General features: G+C 45.7%; 1 protein-coding gene across 2 annotated transcripts in view; it reads left to right on the top strand.

Annotated features, from left to right (window-relative positions):
* EEFSEC (eukaryotic elongation factor, selenocysteine-tRNA specific) overlaps positions 1-20,690 on the top strand; it is a 1,309,919-nt gene that overhangs the window by 876,705 nt on the left and 412,524 nt on the right. For both annotated transcript variants that reach the window (XM_069643359.1, XM_069643360.1), the window contains exon 6: positions 1,047-1,203. In XM_069643359.1, the coding sequence (XP_069499460.1) occupies positions 1,047-1,203 (157 nt within the window). The remainder of the gene's footprint in view (positions 1-1,046; positions 1,204-20,690) is intronic.

The raw sequence follows: 20,690 nt of genomic DNA, 5'->3' as shown, positions 1-20,690 counted from the left end.
GCTAGGACTGGAGTAGGTTTTGTAAATGGATAGAGTAGTCGAAGGGAAGAGGGGTAGCAACAAGGAGAAGAGATGATAGGAATGGGGAGGAAAGTTGAAATGGTTCTGATTGGAGGAGAGTGCATAGAGAAGTACAAGGGAAAGGAAGAGATAGCATAAGAATTGCATGGTGAGGGCGAGGCTCACGAGAAGCAATAATGGTTACAGACAAGTAGTAGGACCAGCAAAGGAAAGGCTCATAGGCAAGAATCTGAGAGGTATAGGAGATCCAATTTTTTCAATGCCCTTAACTGAAGACACCCAATAGGCTGAATGCCCAAATGTAGCTATTATATTTTGTGACGGGGCAAAGTCACCTTAAGATGACCACCTCTTTTGGCTCCAGAACTCAGGTCATGTGATCTGCGACCATTGCCCCTAATTGGTGGTGACAATGAGAAACTGGGAGCAGTGCTGGCTGGAAGCAGGAGCTGTTGCTGGGCTTTCCGGTGGGCAAAGTCACCTTAAGGTGTCTGCCACATTTAGCTCTGGGACCCCAGACACGTGGTTAGAATGGAGGCTTGTACGCGGGGAAGCTGGAAGAAGTGCTTGCTGGGAGCAGTAGTTGTTGCTGGAGGCAGAAAGACCTTTAAATGTCGGTGGTTTTGTCTTCAGATGTCACCTATGCAGCACTTAGATCGGTCCTGGATGCTTCTTGTTGGTCCCCTGACCTAAGCAGGCAGCCTCAGCCAGATGGAATGATTTCCTCTGGTGGTGGTGTAATGTGCTCTGTGTTGCTCACAACCCAGTTGATCCCCTTTTGGAATGTAAAACGGCTTTTGTCACAGGCAGGTACAAGTGAGTAATAACTTTAGGGCAGTATGGCATGGGGGATGGTAATCATTGGCAGGGAAATGGGGGAGTCTGTCAGCTGTCATCTCACAGTCTATTCTATGTAATAATTCTATGTAATAAGCGAATGTACTTTCTAGCCAATCTGCATGTTAATTTCGGCAATTTTGGAATCTTTTTAACTCTAACCAATGTTTGGAAATCCTTCTTTTCAGGTCAATGATGATTACAGTGTCATTGGGCGAACTTTGTTCAAAAAGGAGACAAATATCCAGATGTTTGTAGGGTTGAAGGTCAAGTTGTCAAGTGGCGAGGATGGTGTCATTGAAGGAAGCTTTGGGCAGAGCGGGAAGTTCAAAATACGAATTTCAAGTAAGTGCATCCGGTCTGCATTTCCATTGACAAGATGTATTTTTGAATGCCATTATCCACATCAACATTGGTATTTTGGTTTATAAAGCGCAAACCTTGCCAAGAAGCAAGTATTTTGGGGTTAATAGAGGTTGGTGGAAGGTGAGGTTGCACGTTATAAATGCATGGAAGTCACGCACTATACAGAGATCTTATGTTTCCCCATGCTATGCCTGAGAAGGTCAATCAATCCTGTGTTTTTCCTTTGAAATCTGGGACTTGTATTTTTTTCTTTCCCATTTTAAAAATTACAAGTACCAGGGCTGGGCTACATTTTCATGCATGGCAAGGGAAAACATGAGAGATCTGAATAGAGGGGTGGTATGTACCTAGGAGTAGCAGGTCCTATGTTGCAACTAGATATTCCCTAAAGAGCAGTCCCTTCCTTCGTGAACTTCAGTAACATTAATTTATTTACTTTGTACAGTATTATCACAACCCAAGGAGGCATCTGTGTGTATTAAAGCATGAAGCAGAAATCGTCAATCTATGATACACCATGGAAACATAGGAGACTTGAGACATTCTGGATTTTCAGTATATTGAGTTTCATATCTTGGAAGCCTGCATTTGGGTGTATATCTCCACCAGTGATGGATGCATAATCTTCAGCAGATAACCCAGTCTGCTGATCCATAAATCAGTAATTCATGTGTCTTGCTGTAATTTTTAGATCACGATTTCCAACTTTCCAACTTGGGCTTCATCTGGAACCTGACAAAAGTCCGACTGCTTGACAGCGGAAGACTGCTGCATGTTTGAGATGACTCACAGTCACATTAGTAATGTCACGTTAAAAGGTAGCCATGGTTTCTCATTAGTTTAATCAATTTTTAATCATAAAGTTCTGGTCATATTGCTTTGAAACAAAAATGCAGACATGAGTTACTAGCCTGCCCAACTTGGACATCAGTAGGGGCCTAGACTATTATGAAATGAGGTTGTTTGTGCGTGTCCTATTTCACCCCTTAAAAATCATATCTGTCATATTGAAATCTACCTCTGGCAGTTGTGTTGCAACCAGCTTCACTCGGGTACTGGAAAAGAACCCAGATAGCCACATCTAGTGCACCTTTTACTGTGTTTGCGTCACTAGATGGGTAGCATGTACCCACGCGTGTAAGGGAGTTTTACAAAAGTCCACCTTTGGTAGGACTTTAGAAGACTCACACTTGGGAGACAGGGCTCCGAATCCTAGTATAGGCCTGAACCACATAATTGTGTTAGTAGCAATGGCTGAACATCCAGGGCTGATTGACAGAAGATCGCCTCTTCCACACCTTAGCTGCTCTCTGCAGTGTGGAGAAGCCTGGGACGAGGGCTGTGCTCTGTCTGAGGTTAGCTTATTACTCATGCTGAATGATGTTGTCTCTTTCTCCTCCCTATATATGGCTTTTTGCCATTTTTTCGATTAGCCTTGTGCCTTTTTACCCTGTTATTGTTTCTCCTCCAAATAGTTATTTCTTTCCTTCCCCCCATATGAGGGATCTCATTCATTTCACCCTTTATTTCATCCTCTCCTTGCCATCTGAAAAGTCACAAAAACCCCTCCTGTTTTTGCTAACCCCACCCAACATCTACTTTGTTCCTGTGATTTTTTTTCCTCGCCCTCCACTTCTCATACTCCTTTAATCTACTCTCCTTTATGGGTCTTTTCCTTCCCCCAAATCTGGCTCTCACTCTGCTCACCTTCCCTTTGATTAGTCTTTGGCTGCCTGTCACTCATTTCCAGTTATTGACTATCCTCCCTTTGCCTCTTTCATCTTTTCTTTGTTTCTTTGATAGTTTTTTTGCCCTTTGTTTTTTTATTGTTAATTGTTTCATTTTCGTTTTTCTTACTTTTTCTATTATCACCAGACAGTCTCTTAGGAGTTAACTGTGTCTCGCGGGGCAGCTCCGCCTAAGGAGGGGGTTGACAGCCAGAGAGGACAGTGCATTTTACTTGTGATGAGAGAAAGGGTTTTTTATTTTTTTTATTTTGTGTATTTATAAACACGCTCATAACAGACTCAAGAGTATAGTGGCACAGCTGACATTACAAATTATGAGATCAACAAGCAGTGTTCATATCAAAAAGACATTTTCATAACCAGGGGGTCTTTTATCATACTCCCTATAATCCCCTTATTTAAACAAAAGTGTCTTAAGTGCTCTACGAAACCGGTAGAGCGTGTCAAGAGTCCTAATCTCTATGGGGATCCCATTCCACAGTTTTGCCCAAAAAATGCGAATCTTCTGTCTCCCCTTGAAACACATACTGATGGAGGGACGGTCAGAAGAAAACGATACTGTTTGTGTTTTTGTAGTCCTTTCAGATTTATATTTCTCATATATTGCCTCAATTAATTCTGATGTTACGAGTTTTGCAAGGAACATTTAGTGCATCTCTACATTTATTGTCCCCTTGATACACTACGTTGTGCCTTTTACTTGTTGACTCAACTTATATTTGTATCTTGAACTATTGGTTAGCAAGTATTATAATGGTGAATTTTTGATGATTATATCCTGTATTTATACATTACAAAACCCAATAAAAATTGCTAAAAAAATTGGATTGAAACACTATGTCTCAGAACTCAAGATCACAGAAGACCATCGTGGGATACAGACAAAGGATTAAATAACTTGCCACTATATTTAAAAATATTTCCATCTCCCGTTTATCGAGACTTACTCCTACGAGTAAGACTTAATATTCTACCCACTAATGAGATCGCATTGGAAAGGAAACAAATTTCGCAAAATGAAGCAACCTGTCGGTTCTGTAAAAAAGATCAGATTGAAACACTATCGCACTGGGTGCTTGTTTGCCCAAATTTAATAGGTATGCGTTCATTCCATCTAAAGAAAACGCAAATTTTGGTTTCTATGGATCTTGATGAATCCTGTTGGGAATGGATGGTAATGGGAGAAAGCACTGGCCTCTGTCTTGAAATGCTTAAGTTTATTGAGACAATTCTACAAAAAATAACATCTGAAAACTGAACTATTCTAAGGTGGGAGATTACCAAATGTGCTGATCTAATGTAAATTAAATTGTGAGCCTCTGGTTAATCCTCCTTTTGGTAAAATTGTAAACAAGTACACTTTTGGATATTTTTTTAAGACAACTGTCGTCTTTTTAATGATGTGAAGAGAGAGATGCAATGCAATGTAATAGGTTAATTTAATTTGTAAAGCCAATTGATGGCTTGCTTATTTTGTTTTAAACCAAGTTAAACCAATAAACATTTTATATAAAAAAAATTATTATTATTTTATATTGAATCGATTTCTGGGGCATAAGCAGTGGTTGATTTTTTAAACTTCCCTGAGTGCGTCTTCACCCAGGAAGTCTTTCTTCACTGTAATTTCCGCATCACGCTCCCACCTTCACTGTCTGGATTTAATTGCAAATGGAGCGGACGTGCCAGCGGGCGCACCAAAGGCCCAGCGTAGGCCGGGCCAGACTGTCTTGGTTACCCGGCCGGTATGCAAATCACCTATTATACCTTTGTTAGTATTAATACAATTTTTCTGGTGAATTTTAAAATTAGCTGCCCTGCCACCAGCATCTCTGATACTATTGGCAATTCGGTACCTAGTATTTCTACTGAACACGCGTTCTTTTGTTGCCCATGCTGCTTCTATCTATGAGTTTTTATATTAACACTCTACTGGTGTGCTGTGTCTCACTGTGACATGGCTTCCGGAAACTTCAGCACCCATTTTTTCACTGGCACTTCCTGAACTCTATAATATTATTTGGATAGGGTTGCTCTCCACCCTGGCGGTGGGGTGGCTATTATTTTTAAATCCACCCTTCTGTTTTCTTTGATTTCATTGCTGCATAGGTTGAGAATGGAAGCTCTTTTGGTGTGTTATAAAATGTCTGCTTCACGTTACTTACATTTCTCATTATTTAACACCCTCCTGGAAACCTATTCTGATTTTGTGAAACCTTTTTTTGGATTTGGTTGCTTCCCTCCAAGTTAAATTCTCTAACCTATGGTTTCTAGGGGACTTTAATATCCGTTACAACCTTCCTCCAGCGCTGTTACTGGCCTAGTTTATGATGCCTTAGCTGATCTGAGCCTTATCTAACTTGTTCATGAATTCACTCATGTGTTAGGTGGTATCCTAGACCTTGTTTTTTCTGCTGATTCCAGTATTCTGATCTTACCTATTAGACCAGTGCTCTAGTCGGATCACTGTCTACCTTTGTCAGTTCAGGGTACTGCTCCCCTGATTCAACCTCTTCCAGCTGCTACTTTAAAACGCAATTGAGGTACGGTTGACCACAGTCATGCTTGCAGTCATTCATGATAGATGTAAGAACGCAAGCTAGTTCTCTGCTGAGCTCAAGGCAGCTCACCTGCAACTGAGGCAAGCAGAACGCAAGTGGCACTTGTCATATGGCTCCCCCGAGAGAATACTTTTTCACTGCCTTCCTCGTGATTATGACGCTGCCATCAGCAGTGTTTTTTCTCTGGTAAAGTTAAGTCGCCGTTAAACCAGTCTAAGGAGTTGTTGGCAGTTGTTAAGTCTTTCCTCGACAGCTCGCTTTACTCCTAGTCTGCTCTCTTATCAAATCCTGTGTGACTCTTTAGCTGAGTTTTCTACAACTAAAATCATGGCTATTCGCAAGCACATTCATTTGAATTCACAGAACATTATTAACATCAGTCTGTTGCGCTACCCTCATGGTCTAGCTTACCTGAGTTCTCCAGAGTCGGTGTCAAGGGTTGTTAGCCAACTTAAATCTGTGACTCCGCACCTCTTGGCGTACTCAAGGAGATCATGATCTCTTGGGTTACTAGCATAGTTAATTCCTCCTGTCAGTTGGGCTCTATTCAGGGGGAGCTTAAACGGGCTACTGTCATTCCTCTTCCCAAAAAAAATCACTGGACTCCAGTGTTGGCTGATTTTCATCCTATCTTCCTTTGTCCATTTTTCATGAAATTATTTGAATCCCTGGACCCCCCTCTTCTCTCTTTATTTCTTAAAACCTCATCTTTTCTTGACCCCTTTCAGTCCGGATTCCGGCCTGGTCATTGAACGGAGAGTGTGCTCGTGTCTGTTATTGACGATTTGGCCATGCTGGTTTATCTGGGTGGAGTGAGAGCCCTGATATTGTTAGATCTTTCTGCAGCATTTGATACTGTTGACCACTCCATCCTGCTGTCCCGCCTGGCCCTAGCTGACCTCACTGGGCCTGTCCTGGCCTGGTTTACATCCTTCCTGACTGACGGGGGCCCATAGCATTCTCTCCCTCCTTTTCTATCTTCTCCTCACTTGCTTTCTTGCTGTGTTCCCCAGGGTTCTGCCTTCTCCCCTTTGCTTTTTAAAATCCATGTTCAGCCTCTGGTTGGTCTTATCCGCTCTCGCCGCTATTCCTATTGTTGGTTGTTGGAAAGGGAGCAAGCCCATCCCAGCCTCCTAGGTGCTTTAAGGTCACATGGGCCCCATTGAAAGAACTATAACAAACCAGGAGGAGCGGGACATCCTAAAAGTCCCTACTCGATCATATTATTGTATGCAATCTAGACATTTAGACATAGTGCACATATATAAGCGAACATCATTTTTGTAGATATTAGTAACCATAGTCAAAGCACAGGGCATACACGACCATGCAGTATTTAGTGTGTTCGCCACAGGCCGCGAGCCTGAAGGGGAAATCTGGATAGGCCTGAGCGCTGATGAGAGTGGCCCACACCACGGAATTCCACAGAAACCCTTCTTTGTTTTAAAGTTGTTAAAAAAATGTGCCCTGCAAAGCCACGAGACAGAACTGGGTGCACCTGGTGTACGTGTGTAACGCTCACCTGGTTCCCACGGAGGCGCGGCGTCGAAGGCGCAGAACTCTGAAGATGGACAGGAAGGGCCCCTCTATTCTGGCTTCCCTGGCTCGTTGGATACCTTCCTTAGGGTTTGGAAGGATGAGCTCTCCATCCTGCTTCTGATGCAGGGGCGCGTTGAAACTCAGTTACTTCACTGGATTGAGGGTTGATGGGAGTTCAGGTAAGCTTGACTGTTCAGATAAGGCGCTGTAAAAGTTCTGTTCAAAACTTCAAGCTTAATAATAATGTTCGTTGTCTAATTGCAGCAAGCGCTAATGCTTATGTCTTTTTCCCCTTAGGGGCCGGGGTTCGGAGTGCCGGAGATATGGCGCCGACCCGAAGTGAAACAGTTCTGGATGAGCGCTCAGGTAATGTCTTTGCATTCGCTCATTCAATGTCTTTGTCTTTTTTCCCCATAGGGGCCGGGGTCCGGAGATGCCAGGAAGCGGCAGGACCCGAAATGCAGTGGGAATAATCCAACAGGTAAGACTTAAAAGGAAACTGAGCTTTCCTTATTCCTTTTCTCCCTCTCACCTTTGTTCTTGTCTTTTTTCCTCTAGGCGCCGGGGCGTAGCTGAATCCGGAAGATCGCTGCTGAAGATGGAAGCGCCTTGCAAAGGTGAGTAAAATGCAGCGCTGCAGCGATCGAAACGAAATGCCTTTAAAATGATGTCTTCCTTTTCAGGGCCGTTGGAGAAATGACTCCGGAATGCAGATTTAGCAGGTAAGGGCTTTTCTTCTCCTATTCTCTTCCTTTCTCCCCTTGCAGGTGTTCCAGGGTGCTGGCAGGCGTGGCTGAAGTCAGGATGCAGGAGCTGACACGGTGAGCGTCCAGCTGCTAGGTGCAGAACAACGCGAAGCATGTGTGGCTGTTCGGGTGGGGTTTAAATAGCCTTGGAAGAAGTTCCTGGTATGTATCCTTCCACCAATCAGGTATGTATCCTTCCCCGACCACACCCGGGTGGTGAAGTAGTCCTACAGGTTAAGTAGTCTCATTCAGGCCTCAAGAGGGCCTGGATGAAGCAGCAAGGTCTGCATCAGGTAAGTGTGCACCCAAGCACTTAAACACATATCCTCTTCTATGAGCCTGGCGCCTAAGGCGCCAGGACTGAGTCCAAAGGGCCCCGACTTGGGCCCGCTGAGACTTCCCTGGGGAAAATGATGTCTGCCTCTGGGGTTGCTGGGCCCGGCCTGGCTCCTTAGAGGTAGGCATCATGACAGTACCCCCCCTCAAGGCCCCTCCCAAGGTCTTTTCCTCCGGGGGTTTTGGTTTGTGCGGGAATCTTCGATGGAATCTTTGAATTGATCGTGGTGCGTGAACATAGTTACTGGGTTCCCAAGATCTTTCCTGAGGTCCATATCCTTTCCAATCAACAAAATAGAAGAGTTTCGACTTAACTATCTTGGAATCTAAAATGTCTTTCACTTCGAATTCTAATTCTCCATCAATTTGGACAGGGCCTGGGGGCTCAGACAGTCTGGTTCCAGGTTGTACTGGTTTTAGAAGAGATGCGTGAAAAACGGGATGAATCCACATGCTGGATGGTAAATCGAGTTTAAAGGCCACTGGGTTGATAATAGCTTTGATGGGGTAAGGCCCAATGAATCTGGGATTAAAAGTTTGCTGACCCTTGAGGGGTAGATGTTTAGTTGCTAGCCATACCTGATCTCCTACTTGGTAAGGAGGAGTTTTACTTCGGTGCAAATCAGCGTTTTCTTTATACTTTTTCTTGGCTTGCTGTAAGTGGGTTGTAGCTTCTTTGAAGGCTTGGGTTATTGTGGAATGTAGGTGATTTACTGCAGGCATCTCCAGGGTCAGAGGTGGATCTAGGTCAGAGGTCCGAGGATGGTGACCATACAGGGTATAAAAAGGAGTCTGTCCGGTTCCAGAATGCACTGAATTGTTGTATGCATATTCTGCAATCCAAAGGATGTCCTTCCAATTCAACTCGGATTGGTGTAACATGCACCGCAGATATTGCTCGAGAGTCTGATTGGTTCTCTCGGTTTGTTCGTCGGTCTGGGGGTGGTGGCTGGTGGATAACCGCACGTCTATTTGTGCTAGTTGGCAACATTTCTTCCAAAAGTGGGAGATAAATTGACTTCCACGGTCTGAGACTAATATGGAAGGGAAACCATGTAACCGCACTATATTTTCCATAAATTCCTTGGCCAAGGTGGAAGCTGACGGCAATCCTTTTAAAGGGATAAAATGGGCCATTTTGGAGAATAGATCCACTATTACGAGAATCGTGTTGTAACCACCACAAGGAGGCAGGTCAGTTATAAAGTCCATTGACAAGGTGTGCCAAGGTGCTGGTGGAATGTCCAAAGGTTGAAGTAGGCCAGCTGGCCTTTTCTTTTGACTCTTATTTTGGGCACAGATTCCGCAAGACAACACAAATGACTTTATGTCTTTTCTCCAAGAAGGCCACCAGAAGTGGCGTTTGATCTTGTCTTCTGTTTTCGCGATACCGGGGTGTCCTTCCATTAATGATTCATGATGACTGGTAATGACAAGTTCCTGCAATTCTTTACTTGGCAGAAATAACCGCTCTTGGAAGTAGGGTAAATCATCCTTAACGGTGTAGTGAGGACCCTTTTGACTCCATTCCAGTAAGGCAGAAGAGTCAAAAAGCTGTTTTACTTGAGCTTGGATGTCCTCAATGGTTTGCAATGAAGTCAAGCCCAGAATTCTTTGTTCCGGTATGATTGGCACAGGTTCTAAACTCGAATTGGGTTCTTCCATGCCTATCCGGGATAAGGCATCTGCCTTACCATTCTTGCAGCCAGGGCGATAGGTAATTACAAAATCAAATTCCGCAAAGAATAAAGCCCACCGGAGTTGTCGCGAAGATTGAGCTTTGGCCGTCTTTAAATACTGCAAATTTCTGTGGTCCGTAATTACGGTGATGGTGTGTCTTGCACCGAGAAGATAGTGACGCCAAGCCTTGAAAGCTGATTTAATAGCCAGTAGTTCTTTGTCGGTAATTGCGTAATTGAGTTCAGGTGGAGAGAGTTTTCTGGACCAAAAGGCTACAGGGTGTAGTTGGTTAGTTTCTGGGTCTCTTTGCGACAGACAGCTCCCATGGCCGAACTGGATGCATCGGTTTCCACGATGTAAGGGAGATCTGGGCGCGGGTGCTTCAATACAGGTGCAGAGGTGAATTTGGTTTTCAGGTCCTGAAAGGCTTGTTCAGCCTCAAGAGTCCATTCAAAGCGTTTGTTTTTCTTTAGGAGAGCTGTGATGGGTTGAACAGTTCGAGAAAATTCCGGGATGAACCTTCGATAGAAATTGGCAAAGCCAAGCATGCTTTGCACTCCCTTCACAGAGCTAGGAGATGGCCATTTGAGAATGGCGTCCACTTTCCGCGAGTCCATCGGATTCCTTGAGGTGTCAGGATGAATCCGAGAAACTCCACTTCTGTGGTATGAAAAACGCATTTTTCGAGCTTGGCAAATAATTTGTGCTGGCGCAATTTCTCAAGAACTGCCCTAACATGGTTTCTATGATCGGATTCTGAGGAGGAATACACCAGGATGTCGTCAATATAAACGATGACACAAACATCGATAAGTTCCCGAAGAACATCATTCATGAAGTACTGAAAGGCAGCAGGTGCGTTGCACAAACCGAAGGGCATTACTTGATATTCGAAGAGCCCAAATTTGGTGCGGAACGCAGTCTTCCACTCGTCGCCCTCTTTTATACGTACCAGGTGGTAAGCTCCTCGGAGATCTAGCTTGGTGTACACACGAGCATCTTTTACTTGGTCGATAAGCTCAGGTATCAGGGGCAAAGGGTAACGATTCTTAATCGTTATCTGATTTAGGGCGCGGTAGTCAATACAGGCCCTAAGGTCTCCTTCCTTTTTAGGTACGAAGAACAAAGCGGAAGAGACTGGTGACTTTGATGGGCGAATGAAACCATTGGCCTGGTATTGATCCAAATACTGGCGCAAATGCAGGTTCTCAGGTTCAGTAAGAGCATAAATCCTACTACAAGGTAGTTGTGCATTGGGTACCAAGTCGATTTGGCAATCGTAAGATCGATGGGGAGGTAAGGTGTTAGCCTGCTCTTTCTGAAAAACGTCTTGGAATTCTTGGTATTCAGATGGTAGCTGTACAGGGGTGGAAGTTACAGAGGCTAGACCCATAGCTGGATTCCTTGGGTAACAGGTTGGTTCACAATCAGGAAAAGTTATCTTCTTTGCTCGCCAGTCTATTCTCGGATTATGTGTTTCTAACCAAGGGATTCCAAGAAGTACTTGAAATTGTGGGGCCTTGATCACATCAAACACGATTGCTTCCCGATGTCCGTCCTGACCCACCAGAGTGATTTCAACTGTGGAATGCGTTACAGGCCCTGAGGCTATTTCGGTTCCATCAACTGTAGTAATTACATCTTGGGCTACTTTCGGGCGGAGAGGAAGCTTAATCCTGGAAGCCAATTCACGGTCTATGTAATTTCCAATAGCTCCACTGTCTATGTATGCTTTTATAGCATGCAACTGCTGAGGCTGTTTTGGGTTCACAAGCACCATTGGCATGACAAAATGCGAGGTCAAAGAGTTTGTTTTCAAGCTCGGCAAGCGGACCCCTACGCTTGTCAGGCTAGGTCGTTTCCCGAACCAGGTGTCAATAACTCGTTATCAGTGGCTCCAACCACCTTCTTGGGTGGCTTAACTGGACAACTTTGAAGAAAGTGACCGGAAGTTCCGCAATACAGACAAAGTTGCATTTGTCGCCTTCTCTCTTGTTCCTTCTGCGTTAATGGTCCTTTAACACTGCCAATTTGCATAGGTTCGGAAACGTCAGTACTCTTGGAGTTAACGTGGGTCTTGATAGGTACTCTGGTTTCATACTTGAGCCGATCTGCTTTTCTATTTTGAAGTCTGTGATCAAGTTGAACCACTAAGTCTATGTAGTCTGCGCAGGCCTGGGGTGGATCTACTATCTGAGCTATAACATCTTTAAGCTCTCCGCGCAGGCCTCGATGAAACAATGTGATCCTTTTATTTTCAGGCCATCCGGTTTCCACAACTAGTCTATTAAAGGTGGCGATATAGGACAAAAGATCCGGATTACCTTGTCGTAAGGATAGCAGTTCGTTGTCAAGGGCCTGTCCCTGCGAGTGTCGAGCGAACAATCTTTCCATGCTGGCCTGGAAGCCCTGGAAATCCCGGAGAATGGGATCATCCTGATTTACCAATGGAATAGACCAATCGGCAGCACAGCCACTGAGGTAAGATAGTACAAAGGCTACTTTGGTCTGGTCGTTAGGGAAGGCCCCAGGCCTGCATAAAAAGTGTAAACGGCATTGGTTCATAAAAACGGCATATTTCTTGGGATCCCCCGCAAAACGTTCCGGCGGGGCCAAAGGCATGTGTCCAGGTAGATTGATTTGTACCGGGTTATTCGAACCCATTGTTGTAGAAATATCTCCGGAAACAGGTAAAGGAGTGTGCTCTGCCTGGCCCTGCAATAACCTTTTGGCCAGATCATCAGTTCTTTCCTTGGATAGGATTAGTTCCCTTCTGAGAGCATTAGTCTCCTGGCGGGCTGAGTGCACTTCTGCCCGTAATTCCCCTAAAAGATGGGCCAGCTGATCTGTCTCGGAAGTCTGCATAGCGCCCAGGTGGGAAATTGTGGTAAGGCTTCGCGTTCTGTAACGCTCACCTGGTTCCCACGGAGGCGCGGCGTCGAAGGCGCAGAACTCTGAAGATGGACAGGAAGGGCCCCTCTATTCTGGCTTCCCTGGCTCGTTGGATACCTTCCTTAGGGTTTGGAAGGATGAGCTCTCCATCCTGCTTCTGATGCAGGGGCGCGTTGAAACCCAGTTACTTCACTGGATTGAGGATTGATGGGAGTTCAGGTAAGCTTGACTGTTCAGGTAAGGCGCTGTAAAAGTTCTGTTCAAAAGTTCAAGCTTAATAATAATGTTCGTTGTCTAATTGCAGCAAGCGCTAATGCTTATGTCTTTTTCCCCTTAGGGGCCGGGGTTCGGAGTGCCGGAGATATGGCGCCGACCCGAAGTGAAACAGTTCTGGATGAGCGCTCAGGTAATGTCTTTGCATTCGCTCATTCAATGTCTTTGTCTTTTTTCCCCATAGGGGCCGGGGTCCGGAGATGCCAGGAAGCGGCAGGACCCGAAATGCAGTGGGAATAATCCAACAGGTAAGACTTAAAAGGAAACTGAGCTTTCCTTATTCCTTTTCTCCCTCTCACCTTTGTTCTTGTCTTTTTTCCTCTAGGCGCCGGGGCGTAGCTGAATCCAGAAGATCGCTGCTGAAGATGGAAGCGCCTTGCAAAGGTGAGTAAAATGCAGCGCTGCAGCGATCGAAACGAAATGCCTTTAAAATGATGTCTTCCTTTTCAGGGCCGTTGGAGAAATGACTCCGGAATGCAGATTTAGCAGGTAAGGGCTTTTCTTCTCCTATTCTCTTCCTTTCTCCCCTTGCAGGTGTTCCAGGGTGCTGGCAGGCGTGGCTGAAGTCAAGATGCAGGAGCTGACACGGTGAGCGTCCAGCTGCTAGGTGCAGAACAACGCGAAGCATGTGTGGCTGTTCGGGTGGGGTTTAAATAGCCTTGGAAGAAGTTCCTGGTATGTATCCTTCCACCAATCGGGTATGTATCCTTCCCCGACCACACCCGGGTGGTGAAGTAGTCCTACAGGTTAAGTAGTCCCATTCAGGCCTCAAGAGGGCCTGGATGAAGCAGCAAGGTCTGCATCAGGTAGTTGTGCACCCAAGCACTTAAACACATATCCTCTTCTATGAGCCTGGCGCCTAAGGCGCCAGGACTGAGTCCAAAGGGCCCCGACTTGGGCCCGCTGAGACTTCCCTGGGGAAAATGATGTCTGCCTCTGGGGTTGCTGGGCCCGGCCTGGCTCCTTAGAGGTAGGCATCATGACAACGTGTTATCACAAACAGGCCGAAGCAGGCCTCCAACCCCTACTTAGCTAACTACAAGTTATAGCCCCTACAACTGCCCTAGTCCTGAGACCTCTGAATTCCAAGACACCAGTTGACCCGAGACCACCGACCATAAACCAATCAACCATAAAGATCTGAGAGTATGGTCATCCCACCGTTATTTTATAATGACATGGTTTGTACTGCGAGGTACAGGGAGGGATACATTATAGTTCAAAAGCAAGGGTGCAAGCCTTGGGAGCAGATGACGCGGTCGGGAATGAGTGAAGTATCTCTGTGTCGGTTTAATCTCGAGTCTCGCCCTGTGCCAGTCCTCGAGCCTGCCAGGTGCACTGTATAATGATAGAGTAGCATTGTTCACAAATATAGCTAATTGCTTCTTCGGACTTGGTTCCTTGGAGACGATGAGCCCAGCAGAACCCACTTGATGAAAGACGGTTGGACTGGGCTGGGACCAATTGCCTGGCATCTGGTTAAAAATATTGGTGCATGTCTCTGTTCTTCACTATCAATGGCTGCCCAGGTTAGTGGGGTATTTAAGATGGCTCACTTTCTTCTAAAAGTGCTTTGCAAGGGCCTTCCATTCTTGTCTGCTTGTCTGCGGCCCTGGTGGTTGCCTCGCTGGTTACGAGTCGCATAGACTATTCTAATGCCCTGTTTCTGGCTCAGCCTGCTGGTCTTATACATCGGTTGCAGCTCTTGCTGCTCGTGTCGCCACTTCCTCTCCCTATGGCGCCCACATTAGTCCAGTGCTACGTGCTGTTCACTGACTCCCGGTGACTAAACGGATTCAACTTAAATCTCTTTGTTTAGTCCACCATGCATACTATTGCTGAAGCATATATATTCTGCTTCAGTTATTATGGCAGTTACTAATAAATTATGACGTTTTGCCATATAACTACTTTTTGACAAAATGTTGACATAGAGAAAAATAGGATTTTAAATGGGGGTTGCCATATTTCTGCTCTAGACTCTTAAACCAATCCTTAGAGAGAGGCTGGTTTTGAGAATTCTTGCAGGGCACCGCCCAATATTGAAATATTGATGGTGTCATCACTGGTATATACAGTGGATGCACTAGGAGGGAGGGGGAAGCCGCTTAGAATTACCATCTGACAGCCGCAAGGAAACACCAAAGGAGATTGCTGAAATTACATCTGGGTGGAGCGGTCTATTGCTAGGGAGGCCTGAAATCTGTCTGGGCCCTATGGCGAAGAGCTGGGAACCATCCTTGAGAGTGGTGTGACCATATATATATATATATATATTTTGCTTCAGCTAATAATTGGGAATTTAATAAAATGACAGCCGGGTCCGCACCATGTTGCATGGCTGTGTGGCAATATTTTTGCCATTTATACAAAAAGCATAAAAGTTATGAACATGATTTTTATTCTCCACATATTTAATTTTACCCTCCACCAGTCTGCCAACTCTTATATTCTGGAAATGTTCAGAGCAGCCAGTAGCACATTTTAGCTTGCCATTACAATTCCCTAAGTCGTAGGTGGATGAATTCTATTTCAACAAAACCGCCTGAAGATTATCTTTAAAATGACACATAAATGAATGCAGTACCAGTACGACCTGTGGTTGCTGAGAAAAATGCATATGTTTTGATTGTCCTTTTTAACTAATGAGAAATCTTCATGTAATGCAATGTGAGCGTCCATTCCTCCAGGGCATTTTCCATTCCTGGCTAGCATGTGACCAGAGCTTCCTTGGGAGGCATCAGATGCGCAGAGATCTCCCACTGCAGATAATGAGCTAGCCCGGTCATGTGATGTCATGATGCCCTGCTGCCATTTGGCATCCTGGCCTGCTATCCAAAGTGGGCCACCATTTCGATCTGAAAAACCTTCTATTTTCTTGTATTTTATGTTAGAGTTCAGCTTCTTTTGAATGCAGCTCCTCCCACATTCCAGTCTTGCAATAGCTAGGCCCGTTTTTCATTCACAGAAATGAGCCTTCAGAGACAACCGGTTTGGGGAAAATTTGTTTTCAACATCCTTAGCAGGCCACACTTTATTGTAGTTGTAAATAGTTGGGATGCAAAAGCCATGCTTGCAGTGGGGGGGGGTGAGTCCTTTGTGACGTTTGCCCAACAACAAACAATAGGGTCTGCCACAGGCCTAAATGTAACTTTCATGTGACCCATGGAAACAAAATGGCCTTTTCTTTTCAATTGTCGGTATTTCGCTTGTGAAGCATAATATACATTGGGGTCAACACACACTAGGTTTTTTTACATCTTTGTTAGCAGGGGAACATTCTTCTCAAGTCTTGCTTCAAAACTGTAAATGCACATGCAAAGCCATTTTGGTGTCAATAATTGAAAATCATGTGAAAGGGGCCTTTGAATTTCTTCTGCTACTGAATTAAAAGGCACCTTTTCCTTTTGTAATGACAGATAGGCCTTTTTGACATAGCACTTCCTTGTGTTACTTGCAGAAACCCCCACAGTCTGCCTTAATAGGACCATTTTCAGCGTTAAGGTCTTTTTATGAAGGCTGGCAGGTCATTTTTCCAATGGGCTCTTCAGTGCTGTTTGCTGGGGCCTTGTATTTAACCCCACAGTATAACCTTTCCCTTAAAGGTTTCACAATTCCACAGTTCACAAGCTCAGAGAGTGTATCTCTGCCCTTGAGCTTTCTTAGCTTTCCAACAGTTCATATATTTCACATTTGGGTAGTTGTTTCCCCTTTTTTCAAGTTCAGCAATCTTGATTCGGTGCAGGTCCTCGACTCGCCATATGCCTGGTTTAATCTTCTGCCAGTACTTTATTTCTCCATTTGGGTGCGGGTGCCAGACCCGCTGAGTTACTCTCCTGCCAAGGCTTTCCAACTTCATTACTTGGGTGCAGGTCCCAAACTCGCTGCATGCCTGGTTTACTCTCTCGCCAGGACTTTCTTCAGTATTTGGGTGCGGGTCCCAAACTCACACTTATCACTAGTAGTCACCTTCTCTTTTATCCAGTGCCAGGATTGTTTAACTATTCTTTTCATATATTGTGTCAGAGACCCCTTTTCACTAGTCTTAGTCTCTCGGTTCAATTGCCCCGATATCCCAGCTCCCTTGTTTGGGCTTACCAGGCTCATAAACGGTACGCAGCATCTGCCATGAAGCGCCCCGACATCCCAACCTCTCTATCTGGGTTTACTGGTCTAAGTTGGCGGCTTAAGCGTCCCACTGTTCTCACTGCTGCTTGCTTGTCAGATGGGAGAGCCAGTCTGGTCCGGCTTTGCCTCCTTCCTCACTTGACAGCTGCTGCTGTCCGTAGCACAAGCTCGGCGAACCTTCTACTGCTCTACTTCCCTGGATGGCACTTCCAGCAGCTTCTCCATTCCACACTGCAGCCTGCTCTTCTTCGGTATTCCAACCGACCTCGGGAAAAGCAAGCCCTCCCTTCTTTCCAGGTGCGGTGCATTAAACATTCCGGTACCTGTTAACCTTTTCCAACAACTAGAATGCAGCGTTTGCTTTCCGCTTCTAGTGATCTTCATTACTCCAGTCATCTTCCTTGTCTCAGTGTTATTGAGTAAAGGGGAATGTAAATATGGTTGGTGATTAGACATGACTGGAGGTTCTACATCTACAGAATGGGGTTGGGGGGAATGGGTGTTATCACAGGCAAAGGAAACAGGGAAATGACTGTTTTGACTTGGCGAGCTTACTCCGCCTCCCTGAGGGTTGTCTTCCCTCTGTGGCCCTCCCACAGATACCCACCCCCAGTGTCAGAGTCAGGTAGCCTCTGCGTTTCCCTGGCCACATAAGGGAAGCAGGGAAGTAGTGACAATATCGCTATATTCGTCACACCACTTACCACCTTCTACCCTGCTTGCATTTCATAAAGCTCTAAAACTCAGTTTAAATCTGGCTATCGTTACAGTATTTTCTTTTGACCGCTTTTATTTTAAGACTACGTTGTTGTTAAATTGTGCCTATTGTTTTGGTGCATTTCATTTAAATCGCTGTGCAGATGTACAGAGGCCCGGTACTTTCAGGTTAGAATATGTGCTTTATGAATGGTAGAAATACATTTTGTTCCACTCACCCAACGTGCCTGACTGTTACTCCCTACCATTAACTCCATGGCTCATTTGTCATCTGAAGTTGACTGTAATACTGCATTGATAGCCAGTGGGTACTGGGCCTATGAACTTTCAGGACGCAGAGTGTTCAGAAAGGATGCTACTTGGCTTGCGTGGAAGGATGCAGTCAGTCTGTTCCTTTTCAGGGACCATAACTTGGCCTTGGTACCCAACACCTCACTCATCCACGCCACACGCCCCCGTCCCCCATGCATGAAGCGACCATTGTATTGAAGTTGCGGTAACAAACACAAGCAAGACATCGCAGAGCCTACATTAGAACCAAGGAAAACACTCAATGGAATATGTTTTGGAAAATATGCAGCCGGAGCTTGTTTTTCACAGTACACTGGAAATCAGTGTCCCTTCCCCGTGCATTAAGACGGTGGGAGGGGACCGCTGACTGTGGGGCACAGGTAGATGTCACATTCCTGGCATCTTGGAGCAAGCTACACTGCTCGCCGGGAAGCACGGGCCAGCTGCATTTTGTGGGGTAGGGTTCATTTTGTGAATGCCCTGTGGCCTACATACCTTCTCCATTCAGCCGTTCCGTTGAATGGGATATTCTGTAAATGTTTAATGTGTGATTGTAATAAGCAATAAGCAGATAGTGTTCCCCTCTTTGTTTGCCGTGGTCCTCACCCGCGATAAAGAAGCAGAGCTTAGCGTGCCTCCATTGAACGGCTCCATTATGCTTTCGCCGTCTACCTGCATTGTTTCGCAGGCCATGCATGTGCCAAGGTGCAGCCTGGACCGTTGCGGCTGATTGAGTGTTGGTGAGTGGCCCAGGGTTGCAGAACCTGTTCTTCTCCATTGCGTTATTCGGTTCTCTAGCCTGAGCCCCTGTAGGTCCATGTTCAGTATACATAGCCAATGCCTGGAAGGATGGGGTATGCTCTAGTCTCGCCCGCTTTCCTACTTCTGTCGCCTCCAGCAATGACCGGTGTGAAACAAGATGTCTGCCTGAAATGATCTCTCTAATGCTCCCAAGCACATTCAATATACGACCGGAGGCTGGCAAGAATTTGAGTCGAGATCAGGTACCAACCGGCAAGGAACAGACTTCTGCATGGAGTAGGAGGGTTGTGATGCACCGCCATTCCGTCCACAGCTTCCTTTATACAAGACGCCGGCCAGTGATCTGACGATGGGGTGCTCGGCAATTCAACCATGATGGAATGGGAACACAGCAACTGCATCCAATGCTGTCCCACCTGGAACCAAGTCACTTTGGCAGCACAGAAAGATGGGGGGTGAGGAAGCAAAGCCAACTGTTCTATGAAGCAACCCCTCAAGGCATAAAATGGGGGTCCCCAGTCCTCCCCTTTAGTAGGGTCCCGGATCCGCACAGGTGCAGGTCAAGGAGAAGACTTTTAGGGATCCACAAAGGGTTTGCAGATGGGATCTGATGTCCGATACAGTCAGCTTCGGATGTGCAATAGTAGAGAAAACACAAAATGGGTGCAGGGTACTCCATGGCTGCCTCATTATATCCAGGCCCAGAGAAAACCAAGTGGCTGACGAGTAAATGCTCCGGGACACGTTTGCAGTTCCATGCACTGTGTGGGAGTCGGAGCCCAGCGCATGCCATCGGTCAAACCCCGGCTTGGTGCACAAACCAGAGGCAGAAGCGAATGCTTTGGAAGTGCAGTAATAAGACTGACAGGTGGAGGCCTGCAAATGTGGCATGCATAATGTCAGCTCGTGAAGCAGGCATGGCCCTCCTGTCTGATCCTAACATTGTCAGTCTGGATGTGGGCTAAAGTATTACAAAAAACACCCCACACCCGGACATAAGGATCACCGAGGTCCGCGCACATGCAGAGGAGGCGGAATCTGGGCAAAAGCCAATCACTGCCCAGGAAGCCTAGGAGGGAAACAGAGTCCTTATTGCCCCAAATAACCAGCATTATAAAAGGAGACTGAAATGTCCGGAATTGGTGCAGGTGAGGACAGTGTTGAAGGGTGAAAGCAGTGAAATAGTGAGAGGAAGTGGAAACGGCAGAGGAGTCGTAGCGCAGGCGCTGTGCGGGCCAGACAGGAGGCTCTACTTGGATTAGAGCCAATGAGAAGTAGGTGGTTACATCCAGGAAAGCCACTACATAAGAGATGGCAGCTTAGGAATCCTGGGTAGTACAGGAAGCCTGCTGAGAACCTAAGCCCAGAAACCATCAGAATTCTGGCCACAGGAAGTGACGAAGTTGAAGTGAATCAGTGTGCTATAGCTGTAAAGTGAATCAGTGTGCTATAGCTGTAAAAGAACTTCAAGTGAGGCAGGCTCACTGGTCGAAGCGGTTGGGAGCGGTGCTCCTATACTTTTTTTAAATAAAGTTTTACTGTTCCTATACTTTAATTTATTTTTAAAATAAACTGTTCCGAAATAGATTCATTTGAAAATAAAAGTGTAGGAAGCAGTTAAAACTTGCACTTCAGCGCACTGCACTGAACGTTCCCTTAAACAGCAGGTGCATTTGTTTGTGGGTGTGTATTGTGCGTGCGAGGGGGCGTGGCAATAGGGTTTGTGGGCAGCGGGGCAGACCAGCAGTCAAAATAGTTCCACTACTTCTTTCCATACACTTCGACTACTGGCCAGG

The sequence above is a fragment of the Ambystoma mexicanum genome, chromosome 2p, assembly GCF_040938575.1.
Source record: "Ambystoma mexicanum isolate Mex_15411 chromosome 2p, UKY_AmexF1_1, whole genome shotgun sequence".
In the NCBI taxonomy this organism is placed as follows: domain Eukaryota; kingdom Metazoa; phylum Chordata; class Amphibia; order Caudata; family Ambystomatidae; genus Ambystoma; species Ambystoma mexicanum.
Note: the sequence above shows the minus strand (reverse complement) of the source record. Positions and strands in the feature narration are given on the sequence as shown.